Below are 25,163 nucleotides of genomic sequence, written 5' to 3' on the forward strand. Positions count from 1 at the left end.
TACAAATTGATATTAAATATGACAAAATTATGTTCACAGCCTTCAAAACTCTCTCACAACATATCCTGGGTTGGTGTAGGTCATTTAAGGTCACAAAAGAAAATCACCTAAAATATAAAAATTTGGGGGTTTCCTAACACTTTGAGCAGAAAATTTATCTCATAACATCCCTCGGGACTTTTGTACCAAATTACAAAGCTATCAGACAAGTAATTTTGAGAACAAGTTTTCTTGACCAAAAATGACAAAATTGTCTTAAAAATACAAATTTGTATATTTCAGGACAATTTCCACATATCTAACTATTGTCATCTCTGACATCTGTACACCAAATATAAAAGCTGTCTGTCCAGGGGCTTTAAAAAGAATATATCTTTTAAGATTTTTTGACCAAAATGACAAAATTGCCCCAAAACAGTAATATTTCAATTTTGTCGTAATTTCAACAATTAGAAGGGTAACACCCTTGCAAACATCCAATCCAAATTTGAGAGCAATTGGGCTAGCGGTTTCAGAGAAGAAATTTTACTTAAAATGAGAAAAGTAACCAAAAAATTCAGCAAAAATACAAAATTCAAGATATCTTCACGATATTCATTAACTGATTTTGATCAACCTTAGGAACCTGTATACCAAATATCAAAGCTATCAGATTAGTAATTTTTCAATAAAAAAAGTTTTGACCAAAAATTTGGAAAATTGCCCCAAAATTACAAATATTAAAATTTCAATTCAATTTGTATACACTTGACTGAGGTCATCCTGAGGAACATGTATACCAACTTTCAACTAATCAGATGAGTGGTTTCAGAGAAAAACATTTTTTGACTAAAAACTGAAAAAATTACCCCAAAAATAGAAACATGCAAATTTCATCCCAATTTTTAAACACCTACTTTAGAATACCTAAAGGAACCTGCACACCAAGTTTCAACCCAATCTGACCAACGGTTACAGAGTTTTAGCAATTTGCAGGGTTTTTCCTTTTTTCCCCTCATTTGCATATTTTTGACACTGACATGTTCATTTGAACAAATTCACATCTCCACCCCTAGGTGCACTTGTACACCTAATACTAAGACATAGGTGCTGCGGTTTAGCTGTTTTTGACGTGGACGGACATACATACATACATACATACATACATACATACATACAGACATGCAAATGGATGCAAATGAAACTGATTCAGCTTATACGGATTACCTCACATTGGCATTACAAATGTGGAGCTAATAAAAAACATTTTTGCAAAACGATTTGAGAATTTCATCCGATAAATATAAATAGTTATCTTAGTTTCTTTGTCACCTTTGAAATAAATTCCAGTCAAAACTTTGTAATGAGTGTTCATGAAATAAGTACTGAATGTGGCTTAACCCTTTCACCACCATGGTTTGTCCCAAATCCATTGTTTTCTATGGTAAAGTTGGACCTGTATACAGGGAACTGGGGGTGAAGGGCTTAAAACATCCACAGTCAACTGGCTTTGACATGTTTTACAGGGTATTTCATTCAATAGTGTAGTTCATGGTTACAGGTTTGTTACTAAATATAGCTGTACGCGCGTGACATCGGACACTGCTGCTTGAAATGTGGACAAATTTTGTCAACGTTGCATGCATGGCTATTTTTGTAGCTTGTACTCCGAGTCGCGAATATGTCTTTTAGTATTCATTGTTACACTAGCAGTCGCTAACTAAGATCTATTTTTGTCCTTCTTGCATGAGTGATTTTCAAAAGCGTAATCTAAAAATGCAGACAGGTATCTATTATTGCATGGTAATGGGAGAACAATGATGTCAACTGTGAAGAGCCCTATCCATTAATTCAGCTATGCCACTTACCCTCTTTTCCTGGTTTGGGGATATCCAATAAAATACACTGATGCCTTGTGTTTCTTTTTATGAATGGATTTGACCTGAAATGAGAATATTTTAAAATTATGTCCATCGTAAAGCTTTCACAAAAAGAAAAACTCTCAGAGTATCACATGACTCCTTTTGACAGATAATTTGCACAACATACAAATTTACATTCCAGAAAGAAAATGATTTGTTTATGAAGGATCCCATGTAGAGCATATTACTACGTTGGTGTACTTCACACTGCATAAACACTGCACAGTATAATGACACTACCATTCTTATTGGTGTAGGCGTCAAGGGTCCCTGGGCATGTATTTTTCTCAGGTACATGTAAGTTTGTGCTTGCTTGGACCCAGATATGCAGATGGTTATGGACTAAAGCCATTTAAAAAAAATTCTTTGTTTGCTGTCCTTGGATTTTTGAAAAACCCACCAGCCAGCCAGGGAAAAAACAAACACAGACAAAAACACAAGTGTTTCCTAAGCTCAATTTTTAGTTTGTTTCTTTTGGAAAAATAGTATTTTTTTGTTTATAGTGTTAGCATTGTGTTTGTCTACTTAATTTTTTTCTGGAAACCTACATACCAACACACCAATGGCAAACAAAGAATTTCATTTAAAGGCGGAGCCTCCTTTAAAAGGACGCGAAGCTATGGCGGCGTTCATTGTGTAAGTGGACACCAAACAGGCAACACGCGGGCACAATCTCCAGAAAATGCCACTTTTCAGTTTTCCCCGGCCGCAAAAACGCAGACAGACTGCCAAGCGGTCAACGCGAAGTTGCTGCCGATCGAACTCTGTGGTTATATTGACAGTCTAACGCCACTGGAAGACATTTTTTTAGAAAATTCGAGCGTTTGTGCCGGGGAATCAATGACCGTTGGCGATTTGAACCGACCATCAATCAAATGCTTGTATAAACTCTGTTTGCAGGATTAGCAAAAGGTGAAAAAAGGTTGAGATCACTTTGTGTAATTAGTTGAGTTCAGTTTGTGTAATTAATGTTATAGAAATCAGACATCATACCACCCAAGTGTTTGACTGGGAGGAGAACTCCACTAATGCGAGAACCTAGGATTGAAAAGTGCGGCTTTAAAGCACTTAATAAACTTTACTTGAGGTTCTTGGTTTCAGTGTTAGCGACAAAAAGGCAGAAAAATTGGGACATATGCGTAATGTTCATGTGTCATCAAATTTGTTCAATTTCAAACTGTGACAACTACTCAGTGATACAACCCAAAGTGAAGAATGAACGACACTTAACGGTAGTTTTGACATTTCTTTCCCATTCCTCTCAAAAACATTTAAAAATGGAAAAGGGTGCTTGTCAAAACATAACCTGGATTCAAAACTGTCATCAAAGTTAGGGTTTGGCACTTGCCATAGCATGGGTGAGCATGAGTGAATACCCGGATCACTACTTCCAGCTGGCGCAGTGAGTTATGGGAAATAAAATAGGGGTCACGGGGTCATTCATGCCAAAGACGCTCTCAGCGTCCGTAGTTACAGAAGAGCGACACCATCGTTTCGCGGCAACTTCAAACTGTGTCCAGGCAAAGTAAGTATCTTTCACTATTTATCAGTACGTGACAGCAAATCTCATAACAACAGATATATCGAACATAACTTCCCCTCTCAGAATACTTTCTCTGTGAATCCTAGCGAAATTTCTTTTCCTTTGCACCGTGACATTTCAGATTGACGCCGCCTTCGTGTCGTCTGCTTTGTTTACATTCACTTTGGTAGTGCCGGCTACGCCAATATATGGTACGCTCATTACAGAAAACAAACAAATTATATTTTAATCAAAAGTGTACCGTAACCGACTGACATAACTTACTTTTGACCTGGGATGATTATGGCTATACTGAACCATTTTATATTACAAATTCCGTGCAAAACCAACTTTAACCGTGTAGGCTGAAGGTAGGCAGCACGCAGCGTACTTGCTGCGAAAAACGAGCCCTGCCACTCCTTGACGTGTTCTGCTGGCCAACCTACCCGAGTGGTTCCCGAGTGGCAGAGGCTACGGATTCGCAGCAACACAGTCCCTATAGGGACTGTGCTCACACGATCGTTTACCGCAGCTTTTTTCACTGTAAACAAAATATGTTCTGATTTCTGTGACATTATGTCAGTCGGTTACGGTACACTTTTGATTAAAAATATAATTTATTTGTTTTCTGTAATGAGCGTACCGTATATTGGCGTAGCCGGCGCTACCCAAAGTGAATGTAAACAAAGCAGAAGACATGAAGGCGGCGTCATCTGAAATGTCACGGTGCAAAGGAAAAGAAATTTTGCTAGGATTCACAGAGAAAGTATTCTGAGAGGGGAGTTATGTTCGATATATCTGTTGTCATGAGATTTGCTGTCACGTACTGATAAATAGTGAAAGATACTTACTTTGCCTTGACACAGTTTGAATTGCCGCGAAACGATGTGCCGCTCTTCTGTAACTACGGACGCTGAGAGCGTCTTTGGCATGAATGACCCCGTGACCCCTATTTTATTTCCATAACTCACCGCGCCAGCTGGAAGTAGTGATCCGGGTATACAGCTATCAGGAAATACATATGACGTAGAGGGCGCTCTTCATAGCAGTTGCTTGCTTGATAGAGGAACACAGGCCTCTGGTTATTTGGAACCAAGGTTGCATTTCACTACATAGTTGATTCTTTGCTCCTTTCAAAGCACCAACTTTTTTCGCTGAAGATGCCTAACAGAGACTGGTTGAACACACTTTTTGGTCGTAAATATCAGTGTTTACCTTTCCATATACTAGTATATGTTTATACGATCACAATTGTTAGTATTACTTACAATTGCGGGCCATGCCGGGGCTTTGCGTATTCTGGCCCAAACAATTTCTTCTGGTTTGAAAACACACCCTGAAAGATGGAAACACAATAAGAAAGAACATGACCTTAAGAATCCTGAGATTTACCTGTCATGTCAAAGAATCTAAAACTGTAAATTTCAAAATCAATATAGTCTATTCAGACCACCAAATCAAACTATTCCAACATATTGGGGTTTGCAAATTGAACATTTTACTTATAATTCTTCCTATAGATCTTACTTTCACCCTTTCAGTTGTTCTGAAGAAAGTTTGGTTGTAATTCCCCTTAGCCTTAAAGTATTTTCCTGAGCCAGTGTCATAAATGGTAACTTGAAGTATTGGATATATTTTCATCAACCAATAAAAAGGAGTTTGAAAAATTAATATTTTGTGAAGTTGAGAGGAAGTAAGACTTTGCAGACTTTAATATTAATTTTAGTTTATACTGTCTCTTTATTAATATGATACAAGTGCCACAGCTCAGTAATAATTGTCAGGCATGAATGAATTATATATTATGACAATATCACAAATATTTTCAATTGATAAAATACATTACAAAAGAATGACTTTCATTATGTCTAAACATGTGGTCATGTTTTTGTTTTGTAGTAAAATATGAAATATATATCCATTGAAATCAATGATGAAATTCTACCTTTTTGAGATGTTGGTGTATTGAAGACATCCGGCAAGTCATCGTCATCATCGTCATCGTCACTCATGACAGATGGTGAGTACAGCTCCTTGTCATCCTCCTCACCGCCGACGTCATTTAAGTCTCTCTCCAAGTAGAAGGGTATATCTTCTTTCCTGATGGAGGGGAAATCAAATAATTGTCGACCTCAAGCTGATTGTTGATATTATTTCTACATATGGAAATACATGTAAGCTTTGGATCAAAGTACAGTACATGTAGATTGATAAAACAGCGGCCGTGCATGATGGTATGCCCGTATGCCTACCTTATATGTATGATTGCTGACAGTGCATTATGATGTGTGTCATTATTGTACATGCAGTTCTTGAAGAAGACTCAGTTGCAAGCAAGCCATCCCAGCAGCCTTTTCTCATATTTACTCAAGGTAGAATGTACCTCAGGGACAAACATTCAGACTAAGTTTTTACAATTCTTTTCTGATCTACCACATGTGAGTACTCATTTTAAAGCTCTTGGGGTAAGAAAAATGTTTACTGTATTTGTTTTTGGCAACGACTGACAAAGGGCAATTTAAATGGTTCAACTATTTACATGGATAATTTGATAATTCTTTACTTTTATGTACATGTCATGTAACGTATTGTGTTGTAGATTGTACTTTCTGTGGGTACAAAAGGGAAAACTGAATAGATTTGGAAAAAGTAAAATCCTACCTTGAGTTGCCACAAGATTCACCGTTTCCTCCATTCAAGTCATCCATGCTATGATCTAAAAATCAAGTGTACAGTCTGTTAGTGTTGGCGGTCAGAATATGGTAAGCACATGGACAATTTTACTGTCCTATAAGGAAGCATTGCCTACATGTATATGAACAGGTTTGTCTTGTACTGCAATTAAATTTGAAGTCAAACATTTTGATGTTGACATGCTCAAATTAACCCTTTGAGCGCCAAAGTCAATTTTTTTCTCCTTTACAGAATATACATGTACCTCTGTCAAATTTTTTCAGATTTTTGCCGACATTTTGATAAAGAACTGTAGCCAAGAAAACGTGATTTCCATTTTTGGTCCAAAATTATCAAAAAAAGTTACAGAAAAATTCACAAAATTTGGTAAAATGTTGCACTAAAATTTGGTGGGAAAAATGACAGCACTCAAAGCGTTAAAACTTTGCCCAAACAAAGCTTAATTTTATCATCATCGTCACTGTTTTGCACATTATCAAATGAGTGCTCTTCTTTACACTAACCTTAATCCAATATAACCTTAGAATTGTCCCTGACATAAATTATTAAGCAGTTGTAAGTCATTCGTATCCACAATAACAATCAAAATGTTTCATATAGTGTTGGAGTTTTCTTATTTGTTATCAATGTTTGAAAAGACCTAGAAAGAAACTTCACTCTTTTCGTACATGCATACAGTACAGCTAAGCTTAGATGAAAGTTTCTTCTTTGGTTGTTAGCAATACTTCTTAGCTGTAAAATATATCTATCAACTACAATCCCATGCTAGATATCACATAATACACAGAATCTTTACAACAGTTTGTGTTATGTCTTCACATAATATTATAAACTACTTGCCTTTACTGAGATCAGTACTGAGCGCTATTTTTGCAAAATTATCAATGCTGTCATCAAACGATGGAAAATCAGGAACTCTGTCAGATGGTTTGCCCCTTGCAGTACTTTTGCTTCTACATTTTTTGACATTCTTGGAAACTGCTGAGTCATTCTTCCCAGTTTCTGTGTTGGTTTGTTTTCTTTTCCTGGCACTTGACCTTGAACCAGCCACTGGTTTGTTCGCTTGAACTGGCTTCTGTCTCTCTTGTGAGTTTGTTGCTGATTTCCTGACGCCTGAACAGCTTGCAGACCTGGTTCGTTTGCCTCTGGATGATGGCAATTCCTTCTCCTTCCCGTTATCACTGCCTGTTGATTTTCGTCTAACCCGGCTTTGTTTTTCTTGCTTACCTCTACCGGCCACCCCAGCTACTTTCAATCTACCGCTCTGATGATCATTGTCTGCATCATAAGACTGAGAATTGGCCTTGCTACACTGCTCCTTTCCCATGTTGGTGCCCTTAAAACCACTGCTTCTCTGAGTTATTGATGAAGACTTGCCTGTTTGCGTTTTTGCCTTCTTGTTTGATAGTTCTACAGTACTCTCAACATTGGATGATGTCCGTTTTCCTCTGGGTGGAAGAACCCTTCTATTTTCTGTACTGGTACATACCTGATTCACAGGGTTTCTTTCGACTTTTTCTTGTAAGTTTGTTTTCCCTCTCAGAGGTTTACAAGATGGAGACTCATTTCTCTTGGATGTGACTGCATCACAAGTCTTCTGCTCCTCTGTTTTTCTAACAGAATTTCTTCCACTCCTTCTAAGTGATGTATTGGGAGTATGGCTTTCCTCCACTCCATGCTTATGGCTGTTATCACTGCATTTGACTTCTCTGCCTGGATTTTCAGAGCGCATACTCCCACCTTCAGCTTTTGACTGCCTTTCCTTCGTCAAAGTGGACTTTGTGTTCATTTTGGAAAGTTTCACTTCTGTTACTGATTCCTTGTTACAATGTGATTTCATGCCATTTGACTCGCCAGAGCATTCATTTTGTAAAGTATCTGCTCTGATCTGTTCTTTTGAGTCCATAATCACTCCATGAGGGGAACCGCAATGATTGAAAAGTCTATTGCTTTCGACTTCTTCTTCATCATCACACAAATCTTTCTCAAAAACACTTTTGTTAAGATTTGTCTTCTGTCCTGTACTTCTTCCTTCATCTGATTCACTGTCGCATAAATCTGCATCAAAAACACGTTCATCAACAGGTGTCTTCAATCCAATTCTCTTACCTATGTCTATATTAACTCTGGAGTTGGAACTACATGTTGCTGTGTTCATGCCATTGGCTAACACATCAGCACTCTTAGCAGAGCCGTCCAGAATCTGCGTGCTCCCTATGTCACTGTCTGGAACAGACTTCGGCAGTTTGTCTGATGTGGGGTTTGGAAAGTCTGGGCTGTTCAGTTTCCCATTTGCAAAAGCCAGTGATTTCTGAATCCTTTGGCTGCTTCCTTTTTTCGCTCCGTAAAACAGGAAACAAGCAGATTTTCTACAACTTGGCTTGCATTTCCGCGGACTTTTGCGAATTGCTTTTGCATCTGCTGCTTCGCCTGTCAATTCTTGTTTTTTCTGTTCACGCTTCCTTGGGGTAGTTTTCAGAGTGTGTTGATCATCAGATGAGGATCTGTCAATGGTGCATTCTACATTCTTGACAGCAGTGGTATCATCTGGAGGGTTACATTGTTCCATGATGGCTGTGTTTACCATCGGTGCACAAACTCATTTAACCATACGGTTAACACAACTAGAATGGAAATGAAACATAAACTAATCAACTTTGAAATCACATTATTTAATTTCGCAATCACAACCTTAGGTGACATATCACAATTCTCCTATCCACAAGGGGATATTGAGGGGTAGGCCACCAAACTATTGCTGGATAAAGTACGAGCTATTTACAAGCCCGTGCCTCATTAAGCTAGAGCAAATCTTCTCAGAGTAAACAAAAACAGCATTTGTATGTGATGCACAGCTAAGCAAAAAGTGGCATGCACAGTGTGGTACCCTGGTAAATTTTACCTGCGTTCCCAAGCCATGTTACCAAGGACTTAAACAACAAAATCAATAATCCTTTTCTACAAGCAGAGATAGCATTTTCTGCACAACTTTCGAAAACAAATATTTGCCAAAATATAAGCTTATGTTCTATTGAAACAAACACGCCCTAATTTGCTTTTGCAAAAATAAAAATATTTTTATCTTTGTTTTACATAGAGGTAGGAAGGCAAGGCTTCTCTACATACCTACCTCCATGTTGAGGGACAGTGCTTACAGTTTGTCGTTTGGCAAGACTGAGGATTACATATGGACTGGACACAAAGAAATTTTGTTTATAGTAATCTGCGTGACTCCGATGCACCGACACTGCACGTTTAAACGATATCACGATCGGTTTTCCTGTTTTCAGAGATTTACACATTAAGCATTCTGGTCACTGTTGGAATTACGGCTACATTTCTACTTTAACATCGTTGTAAAGATTTGAACAAGATAAAGGCTCAACCTTTGATCCGAATCGCTACAGAACCAGCCTACATGTACAATGTATGTGTGTGTACACAACACGCAAACGCAAAGTGGTTGTCGATGTCTTGAAGTAGCGACTGTCATGTCACAGTGTCTGTGTCACCGCAGATATTCCGTGATTGACGGTTTCTTCTTCCCTTTGTGCCCTGTAAACGTTCACTCACCTCGTGCAGGAGTGCTTAATCTGTTGCACACACTGACATCCAACAAACGTGACAAGACAAAAGCGTAATTCGCAAATGTCTCTTTCTTCCTGTTTCGATTTCACACTGCTTGTAAATATGGCGTCTAGGTTTTACTTCCGGGTCAGTATGTTCCACTTTTGATTGGGTGTTTTTTGAAAGTGGAGTTAAAATGGCGTAAAGTAGTTACGACATGATAGGGTTTTGGTTTCAATTACATGTATATCCTCTGTCTGTAAAGTATACCGGGAAAATTATTCCATATGGCAAATTGTATGAAATAATACTGCTGTTAGCTCCCTATATGAAAATGGTCAAAGCCAAAGGTCAAATTATGACACACAGCGACAGGGATTTCCCGCATTTGGCATTTGAATACTGATGCGTCATCACTATTTTCGTCTCCTATAAAAATCTCGTTGCAGCCGACGGTTTTGCCAAACGACTATTAAGCTTGCAAGCTCCAGAAACACCGACAGTAATTCCAAAAACATTCCAAGTACAATCGCAAGTCAGAAAATCTGTAATATTGAATCTGAAGCGTACTGCTGCAACTTAGTGCAAAGAGCAAACGTACACACCGACCGGCCATGGCTTCTCCTTGGCCAAACGAAGAGAGTAAATTCAGGAAGCGCACTTCGAGCGTTGGACTACGACTGAACATCCCAGAACAAATTGACGAGGTTGTCGTAGAAGGAAGAGAACTATTCCAGGTCTTTTTGACGAGCGAGATTCGCCGGGAAGGTCTAAATGAACCGGCAAGTTTGACACCGTATGTGATGCCCGACGACCGTGGACAGAATAATATTCCTAATGGCGTCGGCGCTCGCGCAGCAACACCTTGTTGTGGAAGTAGTAATGGGTGAGTTGTCAGATAAAAAATTTGGTTGCGCTTTTTGTTTAGTACTCTTCCGTACATCAAAATGATCTTTTTTGTCGAGGATTGGTTGGAATATATGGCTAAAGAGTGGTTCACAAGGCATATTTCAATATCTTTTTGCACATCGACTGTCGGACATTGCAAATAATGTTCCACATAACATTCATACTCACACCATAAATTTGAGTTTGACGGTTTATTTTCTGAAATGATATTAAAAATGTAGCCAAGGTGGATCCGACATGTGGCAAACAAATATTCTTGCACAATCGCAACACATGAGGGGGTGGGGGGGGGGGGGGGGCAATTAACAGCTTGTTTGTACCACCTCAATGCTTGAAAACTTTTTGTTTTTATAATCATTAAAAAATTAAAGAAACTTATACCAAGAAAAGTTTGGAGATAATACGCGCAGCTTGTATTTAAGGTAGTTCGCGCCTCGAAAGTAAAAGACTTAAACTTTTGCTCAAACTTTCTTTAATCTTTCAACCATTTGCTTTCAAAATCAAGAATAAAAATCGGGGATCACCGTGCAAATTTTGGCACTGGAGAAACAAATAACTCAAGATTTACCGCTATTTGAAATTCAAAATGGCCGCCATCCCTGTGTTAACTCTACGTAGAAAAATAAATTTTTCGAATTTCGAAAATCTAAGCCGTTGAAAAGTTTTCTTACTCCAAGAGCTTTAAAACGAACCCCTACAAGTGGTATATCAGAAAAGAATTGAACAAGTTTGGGAGTCCAAATATCTGTCCCCGAGGTGCATTCTTCCTTAAATTAAGCAGATTATCGTGACATCTTGATGTATAGTTAAACTTACCACATAGTTACCATACTGAGTCTATGGTGTCCAATCCATGCCAAAATTACTACTTTATTTTGCAACACAACATGCCATTCCGAATTCTATTTTACAATTCAACATGCTATTTCACAACTCAACATGCTATTTGACAACACATCATGGACTTCCAAATCCTATTTTACAACTCAACATGCTCTTCCCAATTTCATTTGACAATTCAACATGCTATTTCACAACTCAACATGCTATTTGACAACACATCATGGACTTCCAATCCTATTTTACAACTCAACATGCTTTTCCCGATTTCATTTGACAAGACATCATGGACTTCCAAATCCTATTTTACAACTCAACATGCTCTTCATTTGACAATTCAACATGCTATTTCACAACTCAACATGCTATTTGACAAGACATCATGGACTTCCAAATCCTATTTTACAACTCAACATGCTCTTCATTTGACAATCAACATGCTATTTCACAACTCAACATGCTATTTGACAACACATCATGGACTTCCAAATCCTATTTTACAACTCAACATCCCATTCTAAAGCTAGCTCTGCGGAGCAGGGCAGTGTTACTGGCTATCGAACAAGATTCAAAATGGCGGACGCGAAATGGTCCCCTCGCACAGAGAGAGAAATGCGAACTTTGCACAAGTCTAAAAACGCAGCTTAGTACATTGTGTATCTAAACAAAATGAGCGTGCTCGAAAACTAGGATCGATCACGATTATAAATTAAAAATTGCCTGTTTTTGGAAAAGAAACTGCGCGCTGCAATCAGCAGTTTTGTCTATTGTGCACCGTGCGTGGGAGGCTTATCGTGAAAGACCGAGATTTACTATATGGCGCATCTGATATGGTCCCATCGCATAGAGAGATGAAAATAGGCTTTGTCTAAGTTCAAAAGCACAGCTTAGCTCATCGTGCATCTAGACAAGTTGAGCGTGCTCAAAATAGGAGATCGATCACGATTTTGGGTGAAAAAAACCGATTGTTTTCGGTGGAGAAACTGCGTGTTGCAACCAGTGGTTGGTTTTGCCTATGGCGGTCAGCAGGGCTGTGGTGGGAGGCCTTTAGCCGGCAAGGGGTGGACCATTGGGGAGTGGAAAATTTTCGAAAAAAAATTCCCCACAAATTTCAATAAAAATAATCAGCCAAAGAAACTTGAGAAAAACAGATGACGCACTTAGGTAAAAGGAAAAAAAAATCCGTCAAAATTCTGAAACATTTTTATTTTAGTCTGCATCAGATATACTATGATTCTTTGGCCAAGAAGGGGGGGGGAGGGGAGATCTGAAGGGTATAATCGTGGCCAGTAAATGAAGTAACTTTTTTATTTTATAACTTTTTGTTTTGTTCATCATATGTTTTTCTTTCACTGAAGTTTGGCATCGTAAAGTAATTCGAGATATAAGATAATATAAAAATCATATCTGTGATATCGATTGTTAACAACTGTATTGTGGGTCTTTACACTATGATTAATTAACAAGAATTCAACAATTCAGGCAGCTTGTATCGGTACATAAAATGGGAAATATTCACCAACCATATGACAAACAATCACTTTCTTTGTATTTCACTATTCAACGAAACTGATTTCCATTGTAATGTTTAAACTTTATTTTACAATTAAACATTACAAATCCGTATTTTTCTTTCAAAATTTCATTTGTACACTTGTCTTGACGGTTGAATACCGTGCGTGTGAAATGCAATAGTGCAGAAGAATACGGATAGCGACATTACAGCGACCTCTATCGGTTGTTATCCACAAGTCTTTCTCGCGAAGTCCGTTCCAACAGAGCTTTGACCCTTGTCTGGCCCCATATTCGTATTTTACATCTCCGCTTGCTGAGGCTTAGTTGTCAGTTGTCATGGCTGCTCGCTACTTATGATAATCATTGAAATGAATCGTTCACGTAACACAGCCTTCATCAGGCAGACCATCACAGAGAAAATACAGCTATTGGAAAGAGAGTTAGAAAGTACCGATCATTCTATGATGGGCTACACCGAAGAATGGTAACACTGCTCCGGCTTGTTGTTGTTCTGAACGGCACTGGTCATGGTATCATAAATGATGATGTAGTGACCAATCTCCAGCAAGCTGAGTATGAATATCTCAATTGCAAGCCTGTGTATATGACGAGGGATATTATGTGGAATTAGAAAGAAAAGCGAAACCGTCAAGACAAGTGTACAAATGAAATTTTGAAAAGAAAAATACGGATTTGTAATGTTTAATTGTAAAATAAAGTTTAAACATTACAATGGAAATCAGTTTCGTTGAATAGTGAAATACAAAGAAAGTGATTGTTTGTCATATGGTTGGTGAATATTTCCCATTTTATGTACCGATGCAAGCTGCCTGAATTGTTGAATTCTTGTTAATTAATCATAGTGTAAAGACCCACAATACAGTTGTTAACAATCGATATCACAGATATGATTTTTATATTATCTTATATCTCGAATTACTTTACGATGCCAAACTTCAGTGAAAGAAAAACATATGATGAACAAAACAAAAAGTTATAAAATAAAAAAGTTACTTCATTTACTGGCCACGATTATACCCTTCAGATCTCCCCTTCCCCCCCCCCCCCTTTCTTGGCCAAAGAATCATAGTATATCTGATGCAGACTAAAATAAAAATGTTTCAGAATTTTGACGGATTTTTTTTCCTTTACCTAAGTGCGTCATCTGTTTTTCTCAAGTTTCTTTGGCTGATTATTTTTATTGAAATTTGTGGGGAATTTTTTTTCGAAAATTTTCCACTCCCCAATGGTCCACCCCTTGCCGGCTAAAGGCCTCCCACCACAGCCCTGCTGACCGCCATAGGCAAAACCAACCACTGGTTGCAACACGCAATTTCTCCACCGAAAACAATCGGTTTTTTTCACCCAAAATCGTGATCGATCTCCTATTTTGAGCACGCTCAACTTGTCTAGATGCACGATGAGCTAAGCTGTGCTTTTGAACTTAGACAAAGCCTATTTTCATCTCTCTATGCGATGGGACCATATCAGATGCGCCATATAGTAAATCTCGGTCTTTCACGATAAGCCTCCCACGCACGGTGCACAATAGACAAAACTGCTGATTGCAGCGCGCAGTTTCTTTTCCAAAAACAGGCAATTTTTAATTTATAATCGTGATCGATCCTAGTTTTCGAGCACGCTCATTTTGTTTAGATACACAATGTACTAAGCTGCGTTTTAGACTTGTGCAAAGTTCGCATTTCTCTCTCTGTGCGAGGGACCATTTCGCGTCCGCCATTTTGAATCTTGTTCGATAGCCAGTAACACTGCCCTGCTCCGCAGAGCTAGCTTTAGAATGGGATGTTGAGTTGTAAAATAGGATTTGGAAGTCCAGATGTGTTGTCAAATAGCATGTTGAGTTGTGAAATAGCATGTTGAATTGTCAAATGAAGAGCATGTTGAGTTGTAAAATAGGATTTGGAAGTCCATGATGTCTTGTCAAATAGCATGTTGAGTTGTGAAATAGCATGTTGAATTGTCAAATGAAGAGCATGTTGAGTTGTAAAATAGGATTTGGAAGTCCATGATGTCTTGTCAAATAGCATGTTGAGTTGTGAAATAGCATGTTGAATTGTCAAATGAAGAGCATGTTGAGTTGTAAAATAGGATTTGGAAGTCCATGATGTGTTGTCAAATGAAATTGGGAAAAGCATGTTGAGTTGTAAAATAGGATTTGGAAGTCCATGATGTGTTGTCAAATAGCATGTTGAGTTGTGAAATAGCATGTTGAATTGTCAAATGAAATTGGGAAGAGCATGTTGAGTTGTAAAATAGGATTTGGAAGTCCATGATGTGCTTGTCAAATAGCATGTTGAGTGTGAAATAGCATGTTGAATTGTCAAATGAAGAGCATGTTGAGTTGTAAAATAGGATTTGGAAGTCCATGATGTGTTGTCAAATGAAATCGGGAAAAGCATGTTGAGTTGTAAAATAGGATTTGGAAGTCCATGATGTGTTGTCAAATAGCATGTTGAGTTGTGAAATAGCATGTTGAATTGTCAAATGAAATTGGGAAGAGCATGTTGAGTTGTAAAATAGGATTTGGAAGTCCATGATGTGTTGTCAAATAGCATGTTGAGTTGTGAAATAGCATGTTGAATTGTAAAATAGAATTCGGAATGGCATGTTGTGTTGCAAAATCAAAGTAGTAATTTGGCATGGATTGGACACCATACTGAGTCTTTGTTAATAGTATGAGTCGACACGATCCCTTTTGTGAAGGGACCGTGGTGTCGAGTAAAATGAAGATTGAGAGAGTAAATAATGACTAAAATGTTTATTTCCGTTTTAATTTCTGTGTAAAATATGTAGGTATTTTTGAAAAGATGAAATCATCTTATGATTGCAGGATGCATGAAACTTAAGTAACAGATATTAGGACTTTGCACTTGAAATTAATTGTGTTATTATTTATAATGCTCTGCTTTCCACATTGAACACTCTAATTTCCCACGAGGACATCTGTATACTTATATATATATATATATATATATATATATATATATATATATATATATATATATATATATATAGATAAATCGATAGACTTGGGACGTATATAGACTTGAACGTATACACACAACTGGACTCATAATTTCTAAGTATATTTAAATCGTTATGTCCAATGTTTTGTTACAAACAAAAGCAGTAAAATAATGAATGCATAGAACATGTCTGAACATGCTCTGTCTTGTTTGCACTGTCACATCTATACATGTAATTCATCATTATGGGTATTCCCAATCCCCAGACCCAGACAAACTACCTTCACCCCAGTGATCAAGTTAAACATGACATCACAGAAAAAGAAAAACAAATTTATGAGAGCAAATTTTGAAACGAAAACAATTGCTGCTAGCACCTATTGATGTATGTCAACATCATTAATAGAGAATAATATTTATCACTCTTCAAATATTTTTCTTGTTCTAGAATCTCCGTTATCTTTTATCAGTACTGTTCTGTTTGTCTAATCACTTGATAATTTGGAAACACTCAAGATAATTAGTTCATGAGATGTCCTTGAAAGTTGAACTGCTTTTAAGTGCGCTAGATTTTATCACAACTCTTGTCTGTGCTAAATATAAGTAAAGGAAGTCATGTCCTAGTAATATATATGAAACCGGTGACCGAGCAGATTAAAAAAGTACCACATGTCAAGTGTGTGACCACTTCTTCTATGTGAAAATGAGGATTGAAAATAAGTGACAATGAACCTGAGTCGCTACCTTAATACCATTATTGTTTAACCAAAGGATTTTATGTATATGATACTAAGAAATATGAAAAAAAGCTAAGTCCATCTCAATATTGATGATGTGCCTTGTAGAAATTACTTCTATATATTCTCACATTTCAAAGAATGACATTTTTAATCATAAGAAAATGATGAAAAAGATAATTGTGAAAACATGGTTTGGACGGTTGCCAAAGGCATAGCACAATAGGACAATTAGGTCATGCCTGATCAACAGTCTGCTGTCATAGCAACAACAAGCAAACTTGACCCAAACTGACATTTTGACAGGCCAAATTTGTTGTCAGCAAGGTTCCCAGATGTGGTTTTCCCCAAATTTATTGAAATAACATCTGGTGTAATGGGGTTTATTTTCAGAGCTAAGCAAGTGGTATAAATTCATAGAATTTGGTCCTTTCTAATAAAAGTAACTGTGTTTTGGGTACATCCCAAGTTAGGTGTGTATTTTAAGAAATTAGCTATGGGCAGCAGGGAAACTTGGCACATGTAGATATAAAATGTGATGATGGTGATGATATACATCATTATTGTACCAAGCATATAGTTAAAGCAATGCTACAATACTATCAGTGTAAAGAGATTCAAAGACAAGAGCAGTCATCATACACTGATCAAAGCTGACTGAGGGCCAATGTGTTTTTGCAGAGAGATAAGAGAATTCCTGAGTGTGTAAGCATTTCCTTAATCAAGATGTGTTCACGTATTTCACCATCTTTTTACAAACAGGATAAATCTGACTTTATGATGAGTCTAAATTTGACTTTTCAGTTCCTCATCTGTATACACTCTTCAATTTTGTTTTTTCTTGCCTCCTCATAGGATGTCTTCTTCAGGGGTGAACTCACCAGCTGCAGAGTTCTACACCCATCCAGTGTGGGCAAGGACCGGAAAGGACCTTCGAAGGCTGGCTGATGACTTTGCCAAAACCAGAGAGAGGAAAGAAGTAAAGAGGAAAGCACAAGAGGTGGGCATGAAAATGGTTTCTATTCCGTTTGTACTAGCAGGATACTTTTATTTATAGAAAGGAAGTGATTTGTGTGGCAGCTCATTCCATGTTTACCATCCTGTTTCTAAAGTTGTATAAGCATGCCACCACAGGCTACTGGTTTCTGAAATGAAATGAAAGGTCACTTCCCTGTGACCTACAATGGCCCATCAGTACTTCCCCTTATCTCTGTTTCAGTTCGATGAATTCGATGAAATTCTTTTGAAGGCCACTTGAAAATGATATTTCTGTACAATTAACCTATCAGAAGTGTTTACCGAACAAACAAGAACTCAGGCCAACTCAGTCTTGTGATCATTGAAGTTTAGTTTGGGAGTGATTCAAGATTAGCGCCTGAGGAAGTGTGCTGTATAAACTTTTGGGACTTTTAAAAAAAGAGTTTTGAGTGTTTTGATGTATTTTTATGTACAAAAGTACAATTGAACTGTATATATATTTATGAGGCAAAATGGATGAGCAGTTATACACACAGTTTGTGATAGCTTTTAATCATGTTTGTGTTGTGAATAGCTTTATGACTATTTCACGTATTACTCTTCATGACTCATTATTGTAACATTTGTGAGCAGTCGTATCTCATTGATACCCCTGAATGATTAATTCAGCACGTGACACGGTTGCAGCTGCAGCTCTTGGCTTGTTAATAGGTTTATAATAAAGATGATATTAGAAGCTGATGACTTAATCTTACTAGTCTTCAAAGCGTGCAAATTAAGTGGTGTTTGAATGACTGAAACCTTGTCAAACCCATAAATAGCAAATCAAGGTGATTTCAACACACCAAAGGTCACACTATGACATAATACTGTACATTAAAAACTCCCTAAGCTTTAAACTCTTCTTTTTGCATACAAACACTAAAAATCAATTTTTTCCTTAAGCAACAAGTGTGTAAAAGAGGTTTAAGACAGGACAAAGAGAAATAAAGCCATAAAGTGTAAACTTCCTGGTCTGTGATAGGATTTCTGTCATATTAAAATGAAAATTTATGATCATTAGATCAGCCTGACCTTAGCCAGGGGGACAAGGTCAAACATCCATAGAAAATTAATCCACTTATTTTTCTATAAACTGATAATGTCCTTGTACTTTTCACTAGGAGCGAGTCTTAAGGAATCTCATCCTTTGGTGTTTTGTTGTCTTGTTAATGGCTAATTATAATGAGTTAAATATAACACAATGGGTATGCACAAACACAATCATAAAAGGCTATTGTTGAAAGCAGGATTTGAGTGATGTAATTGGCCTTGAAATTTCTCAGCGAAAAGCGAACTTGTCTGTGTATTCAAATTAATATTTTAATAAAAATGACCAGGTGTATTTCAAGGACAAAAAGGATGATAATTCTAAAAAATTTGTAAAAAATGTATTTCTTTTATGCAAATGATATACATGTAGAATATAAATGATCGGTCAATTATTGGAATGAAACATTTCTGTAACACGACATGTTTTTGTTGGTTGGTACTGTATTTTTATCTGCGTGCTGTGTCCCATGTATGTTAAATTCATAGATCAATGTAAAAGTTTGGTACACTGCCAAGCCCACCTGTTGGATCAAAACAAAGATTGCATCACTGCCATCTATAGCATCTCGCAGCAACTCTTACCACACAAACAAGTTGAAAGTTGACAAAGTGCTATTTTCAACAAATGACTCACCCTCACCCACGCATTAACACTTGTAAGAATGATTATTTTTGTCAAAGATTCTTGTCAGGATAACCTCAAGAAGCGGGACACAGAATAAAATAAAAACAAAGTCTCATGACAAATTTACAAAAGTCCCTCACTATTAATGACCTTATTTTGCAAGATGTGACAAACAGTTACCATATTTGGGCATGACAGTAATTAGTCAAGGTGTTATTGCAACACCATATAAGGAAGAAAATTTCCCTTCATAGTGTGAGGGATTTTTAAAGTCACACTCGTAATATTCTGCTTCTTTCATCACTAAATTTAAAATGTAAATTAAATACCTGAGAGTATATCAGAAATATTTACTCATCATGAATGGATAGTGTGTGCCGGACATATTCATCTTGAATGTGCATAGCAGCCCAGTCCTGTCCTTGTCCGAAAGTCTCACTATAGACAATTTATAGGATATAAAACTATGTTTGCTATTCATTTCTAGCTGTGTTGTTTGCTTTATGCATACAATTTATGCAAATAGAAAGGTCCAAACTCCATGGCGTACGTGTTTAAAGAGTTCGGTGGGATCAAAGCAAATTGATTTGAAAATATTCACAGCAATATATTACTCAACAAAGTACATGTACATGTAATTTCCACAGAGATAACATTTTCTATAGGGTCAACATATTAAAATTCAAGTTCAGTTTTGTTAATATATACTGTATATCCAATCAACATTATGGATTCCATCATTTTGGAGAGAACTTGTTTGAGAGCTTCAAGGTTTTTCGTCCATTTTAACCCTTTTCCTGCCAGACAGTATCACTTCTCTGTCAGCCAAGTCAGTAAAAAGCGGTATTGAGCCAAAACATGACGTATTTTCACCCACTTGGCTTGGTCTGTTATAGCATCTTCAATCCATAAAAATCAAGTTACAGTATTAATGTTTTCAATGGCCATCAAATGTTCAATATTATGTTAAAATACACCATATGGAATATGTTGTATTTCATTAATTTTTACCATCTTGACCTGATGGTGAAATATGAACTTGGCAGGAAAAGGGTTAATAGAAAATGGTAGATTCTATAATTTCCTTTTTAAGCTACATCTATAAAACAACGTCTCAATTTACTGTATGTTTAATGGACTGAGACTGGACCGTTAGAGCAATCAAAACTTACACTTAGCTGACAGAAAAAAATGGTATCATAGTTATTTCAGTGCATTGATTGACATTTCATGCCACTGGTATCTGAAAAAAAACGTTTAATACTTGCTGTTTTTCATATTTGAAAAGTTTCAATGGTTTTAGATAAATACGCATAGTGGTATTATGTTGTGAAATATATGTTGGCTTGCAAACTTGAATAGCAAATTGTATTAAACTGGTAGACAGAAGCATGTCATGTGGATCAACCTTTGACCCAGACAGTCTCAATACAAAGTCCAGACATATTATTTGGGGTCAAAATGAGATTGACCACACGTGAACCATGTGATGTACATTTTAAAAGAATTCCACTTGACTGCATTGAAAGCAGTTATACAAATTTTCATGAATGGTGATTTTATTCAAGAATGTTTGGCGCATCTAGATCATTCTAAAAAGTACATATTTTATATTTTTTGTCTACAAGTTCAATTTACTCACAATTTACCTACAAAATGAAGTTGATTTTATTAGGTGCTGTAAAAAATTATGAGATAGAAAATGGACTTTGAACAAAATGAAACTGGAACTTTCCTCATAATATTATAGTGTATTTTTTCTTCTTCACCAACCCAAATCTGGAATGAATATGGCCTTGTGTTTGCAGATATTGAAAAAATTAATTTCTTTTGTACGACTTCACATACCTGAAAACTATGCAAATTTTCTTGCAAGATTCATGTATAAAATCTGTCAAATTGTAAATGTATGTTATTTCAGTGAAAAGTTTTAGTGTAGTGTAAAAATCATGCAGACCTGATCTGATCTTTCATTTCCTTCCATCTTGAACTCATATTCTACCTGATTTGCTTTCCTGCAGGTCCCTGTCTCTGAAGAGCTTTCCTATGAGCAATTCCGAGACCTCCTGTCCACATTGTTTTCCCGTGGGATGACGAGGGAGAGGATCCTCGTGCTGTTTTTCTTCTGCAGCGACCTGGCCATACTGATGCTGTCGCAAAATATGAGAGATTTCTTCCAAAGAATTGTGAGCTGGTCACTACAATATATCAGTGACACTGTCTGCTCATGGGTCAGAGACCATGGTGGCTGGGTAAGCTATTTTGTTAAACAAAAATAAGATACAGAAGTAATGATAACAAAAAAAGGCAACATACAACAAAGCAGTGCCATACATGTATACTATTGGATGATGGAATATTGGTCTAGTATTTGTGTGTGTTGATAGCAAGTATACTATTTATTTATAAAGTGTAGGGAATTTCTGAATGTGTACTACATGGAGTTAGAAAAAACATGATTCTAATTGTCTTATTGATTACATCATGGATATTGTACCTTTGTTCAATAAAAGTTGGTACAACCTGATAGTTTTCAGCAGCTAAGTTGGACCTGTCTACAAGGGAAGTGGGGATAGAAATGTATAACTGAGCATCACGACGGCATAAAGTCATTGAAATGTATGAAAATATAACAAAACAAAATATTACTTTCAAATTGGTAATGTTACATCTGTCCTCTAGGTTTATTAGGACTGTCCTAGCCCCTTGAATTAAGGCTTTTGTTTTTCAAGAACTAGTTTGACGTAATCTGTATATAAATACATTCCTGTTTCAGTCACATAAAAAAGACAAAATATCGAAAGTGATTGTGCCTAAGAGTGGCTTCTGAAATCGTCAGGTTTTTCTCTTTCTAAATTGTTGCACACAGGAGGCTGTCATCTATGGATCTTTCCACTACTTGAAGTATGCAGCGGCAGCTGCCGTCGTTGTGGGATCTCTTGTCCTGGGATACATGTGGATGAAGAAGAGGTCATCTGGCAACTGAACAAAACCTTTTAGAACAACAAACACTCAGCAGACTTTTGACCAGTGCCTATGTTATGCCATGTGCAGTGCCTGTGGTCATGATATGTAGGCATACATAAGTTTTGCGTTATCTATTGTCAGCAGTACATAAAAGCATCAAGGTCAGCTTTTGTGTCACATTTTCTGGCAAGGCGTTCATAGCTTTTTTCAGCTTTAGATTAAGTGCCAAAGTAGATTGATATTACACTTTTGTTTGAACATTTTCAACAAAAATGATAATTTTTAATATACTTAAGATCGCCTATTCAGAAAAATGATTACTTTCAATATAGCTTAATACTATCCTTCCAATTCTGTTACCATTTCATGTTCTGTCAACATTATTGTACAGCTATTCGCAGTCATTTAGTGTCAGTACTCTTCGAAAGGACCAAAGTGGAAATTCACGAACTAAAATTTGGTACTATAAATACAGCAATACAAAATCTTTACTGTCTTTAACAGTTCCAACTATCAGTACTTAAACACAGACTGAACCCTTTCATACCAAGTATTCATGTAGAGGTTGCATTATATTTCTAGATCTGATTAGGTTCAAAGGTGAAAGGTCAAATGAGACCAAACTATTTCCTGGTGTCATTTTGCCAGCCAATGTGTATCTGGTAGAGCAAGGAACTGAAAGCCTTGATACATTTTTATATGGAATGTAGATAATAGTCACTCAGAGTTTTGCTTCCGCAAATTATGCGACTCATTCACAAGAAAGAGCAATATCACTTAATGTACTGGCATCGTTATTTTGAAACCAGTGAGCGAAGCATGCTAGAAATTTGTAACTTGAATTGCTTTACAAGGAAAAGTGCTCAAACCTCACAACCCAGGTCAGTTTTCCGAGGTGTTTTCAAACCTATGTATGAGTAGATGAGAAGTGAAACAGGTTGAACCATACAGTGACAAGAATGGAATCATATTAGATTCACTCCAAGATGACACTATGACAGGGTTTTGTTGTGTACTCTGAGAACAGAGCAATGACGAAAGCACAACTAATTACAGCTAATTATTTGCAAGGACCACACCACTTCAAAAGAAAACACAGTAACAGCTATTTAAGGGTATTTGAAGTCAGATCTTTTACCGAGGTAAATCTTTTTTTCACTCTGTCCTTCCATATTGAAGTAAATTTTTCAAAAGGCCTTTTGAACTTCTCAGAAAGTGTAGATATGTCAGGTCCAATTCCAAGAACAACTCAGGTAGTCTTGAGTTTGCAGGGGAGGTAAAAAGGAGGTTTACCCCTTACACAACCATTTTTGTGAACAACCTACCATGTTTCTACTCTTAAGGTTGGACTCTCCAATTTATAAAATGGGGGTGTAAGGGGTAAAACCTGCTATATTGCATGTGATTTCTAAAAGAGAAGAGTACATTTTAGTCTTTACACAAAATACAATGATAAAAACTGTAGAGGACAGTTGTTCACCTTGATCTCTTTCCGTGTGTTTTTTTGTTTTCCTCTGAAAAATAATGCATTTAGAATTGTTGAGTGATTGACATCAAGTCCAAGAATTATTCCATTATTGATGAATATCCAGATTATTGCCTGATTTTCAATAATTTGTATTCAGAGTTATTTTAGTTATGAATTACTGATTCTGAGAATTCAATTTTAACTTGCTCAGAAGAAAAAAATTAATTAATATTTACAATTTATGCAAATTTTACATGCATACTGCCACTACTTAGCCTGCCATTGTATTTGTTCTCGGTATTCATGTATTTTTCCAGATTCTTAATTATTTATTTATGTAATATGTGTTTGGTTTGAGTGGGACTGTCCCCTATCCTGAATCTGTTATAAAGTCCATGTACAACAGTGTTCAAAGCATCGCATTATTCTGACAAACGTTCAACATAAACTGTACTTTTTTTAATGACTCTTACTTCATGGGTCCAATATCGAAGAAAGATGAAATTATACAGTGTTGGATATTTCAATGAGTCATTCCTTCTTGAATTCTAGTGTGTGAATATTTTTTATATAGTTGTACATTTAGTCAACCATAATGAAAATGTTTATTTCATCTCTTTTACGATCATAACAAAACTGCAGAAAGTCGTTCTGTGCAAGTTCAAGTGGCCTGGACTCCTATTGTTTACCATATTGACGCTATCACAGCTTGACATGAGATACCTTGATGGATAGATTTGCATTTGACATTGAACAATCAACAGCATGAGTTACTTCACAGGTTCAGCTCCCTGTGAACGACATGTATGCAACAAATATATTCTGATTTGACATTGGACTATTAACAGCATGACTTCAAATGTTTAGCTCTGTGTGAACGACACATGCAACAAATATATTATCATCCATCAGCAAAATTCTTGAGATCACCCCTTCCCCCCCCCCCCCCACCCCCAACCCCCCAAAAAATTTCTGATAGTGAATACAGGTCAAAATTGAACTACCTCCCAAAATCAAAACTTATTCTATAACATTGAATAATATCCAAACTTACTGTTTCTGTGACAATTTCTTTAAGATGCAAATATCTCTCTGGAAATTCCTTGTTTACTCTCATCTGACGAGTCCCAGCTACTTTGAGCTTACTTGTTTTGTTATGATTTATCTTAGTTGTCATTAGGAGTTCAGCATTGAGACTTTTTGATCAAAGTATGACATTCCAAGCCAGTAGATATCTGTTCTTTATTTCTCATTTAGAGTTTCTGTATGAGACTTGTAGATAGACATTTCATACCTGAGATCTACCTGTGACTTAAATCAATTATTATACTTAAAATATACTTTCAATGCTTCTGTGCATT

At 36.7% G+C, this 25,163-nt stretch overlaps 2 protein-coding genes across 4 annotated transcripts in view; one reads left to right on the top strand and one right to left on the bottom strand.

Annotated features, from left to right (window-relative positions):
- LOC139121463 (PWWP domain-containing DNA repair factor 3A-like) overlaps window positions 1-9,819 on the bottom strand; it is a 32,243-nt gene extending 22,424 nt beyond the window's left edge. Inside the window, exons 1-6 of one of the 3 annotated variants that reach the window (XM_070686359.1) lie at window positions 9,691-9,819; window positions 6,958-8,741; window positions 6,085-6,139; window positions 5,369-5,523; window positions 4,692-4,759; window positions 1,848-1,921 (exon numbers count right to left, since the gene is read on the bottom strand). In XM_070686359.1, coding sequence (XP_070542460.1) covers window positions 1,848-1,921; window positions 4,692-4,759; window positions 5,369-5,523; window positions 6,085-6,139; window positions 6,958-8,704 — 2,099 coding nt within the window. In that variant the 5' untranslated portion in view covers window positions 8,705-8,741; window positions 9,691-9,819. Of the gene's footprint in view, window positions 1-1,847; window positions 1,922-4,691; window positions 4,760-5,368; window positions 5,524-6,084; window positions 6,140-6,957; window positions 8,742-9,247; window positions 9,377-9,503; window positions 9,630-9,690 lie in introns of those variants that run through there. The other 2 variants (XM_070686361.1, XM_070686360.1) reach the window with 2 other exon arrangements.
- A 249-nt stretch (window positions 9,820-10,068) lies between these two features.
- Window positions 10,069-24,755, top strand: LOC139121464 (bcl-2-like protein 1). The gene is made up of 4 exons (XM_070686362.1): window positions 10,069-10,570; window positions 17,528-17,672; window positions 21,389-21,619; window positions 22,237-24,755. Exons 1-4 carry the CDS (start codon window positions 10,299-10,301, stop codon window positions 22,351-22,353), a joined length of 765 nt encoding a protein of 254 aa, XP_070542463.1. The 5' UTR covers window positions 10,069-10,298; the 3' UTR covers window positions 22,354-24,755.
- The last annotated feature ends 408 nt before the right edge of the window (window positions 24,756-25,163 follow it).

Source organism: Ptychodera flava, chromosome 21, assembly GCF_041260155.1.
Source record: "Ptychodera flava strain L36383 chromosome 21, AS_Pfla_20210202, whole genome shotgun sequence".
NCBI classification, from domain to species: domain Eukaryota; kingdom Metazoa; phylum Hemichordata; class Enteropneusta; family Ptychoderidae; genus Ptychodera; species Ptychodera flava.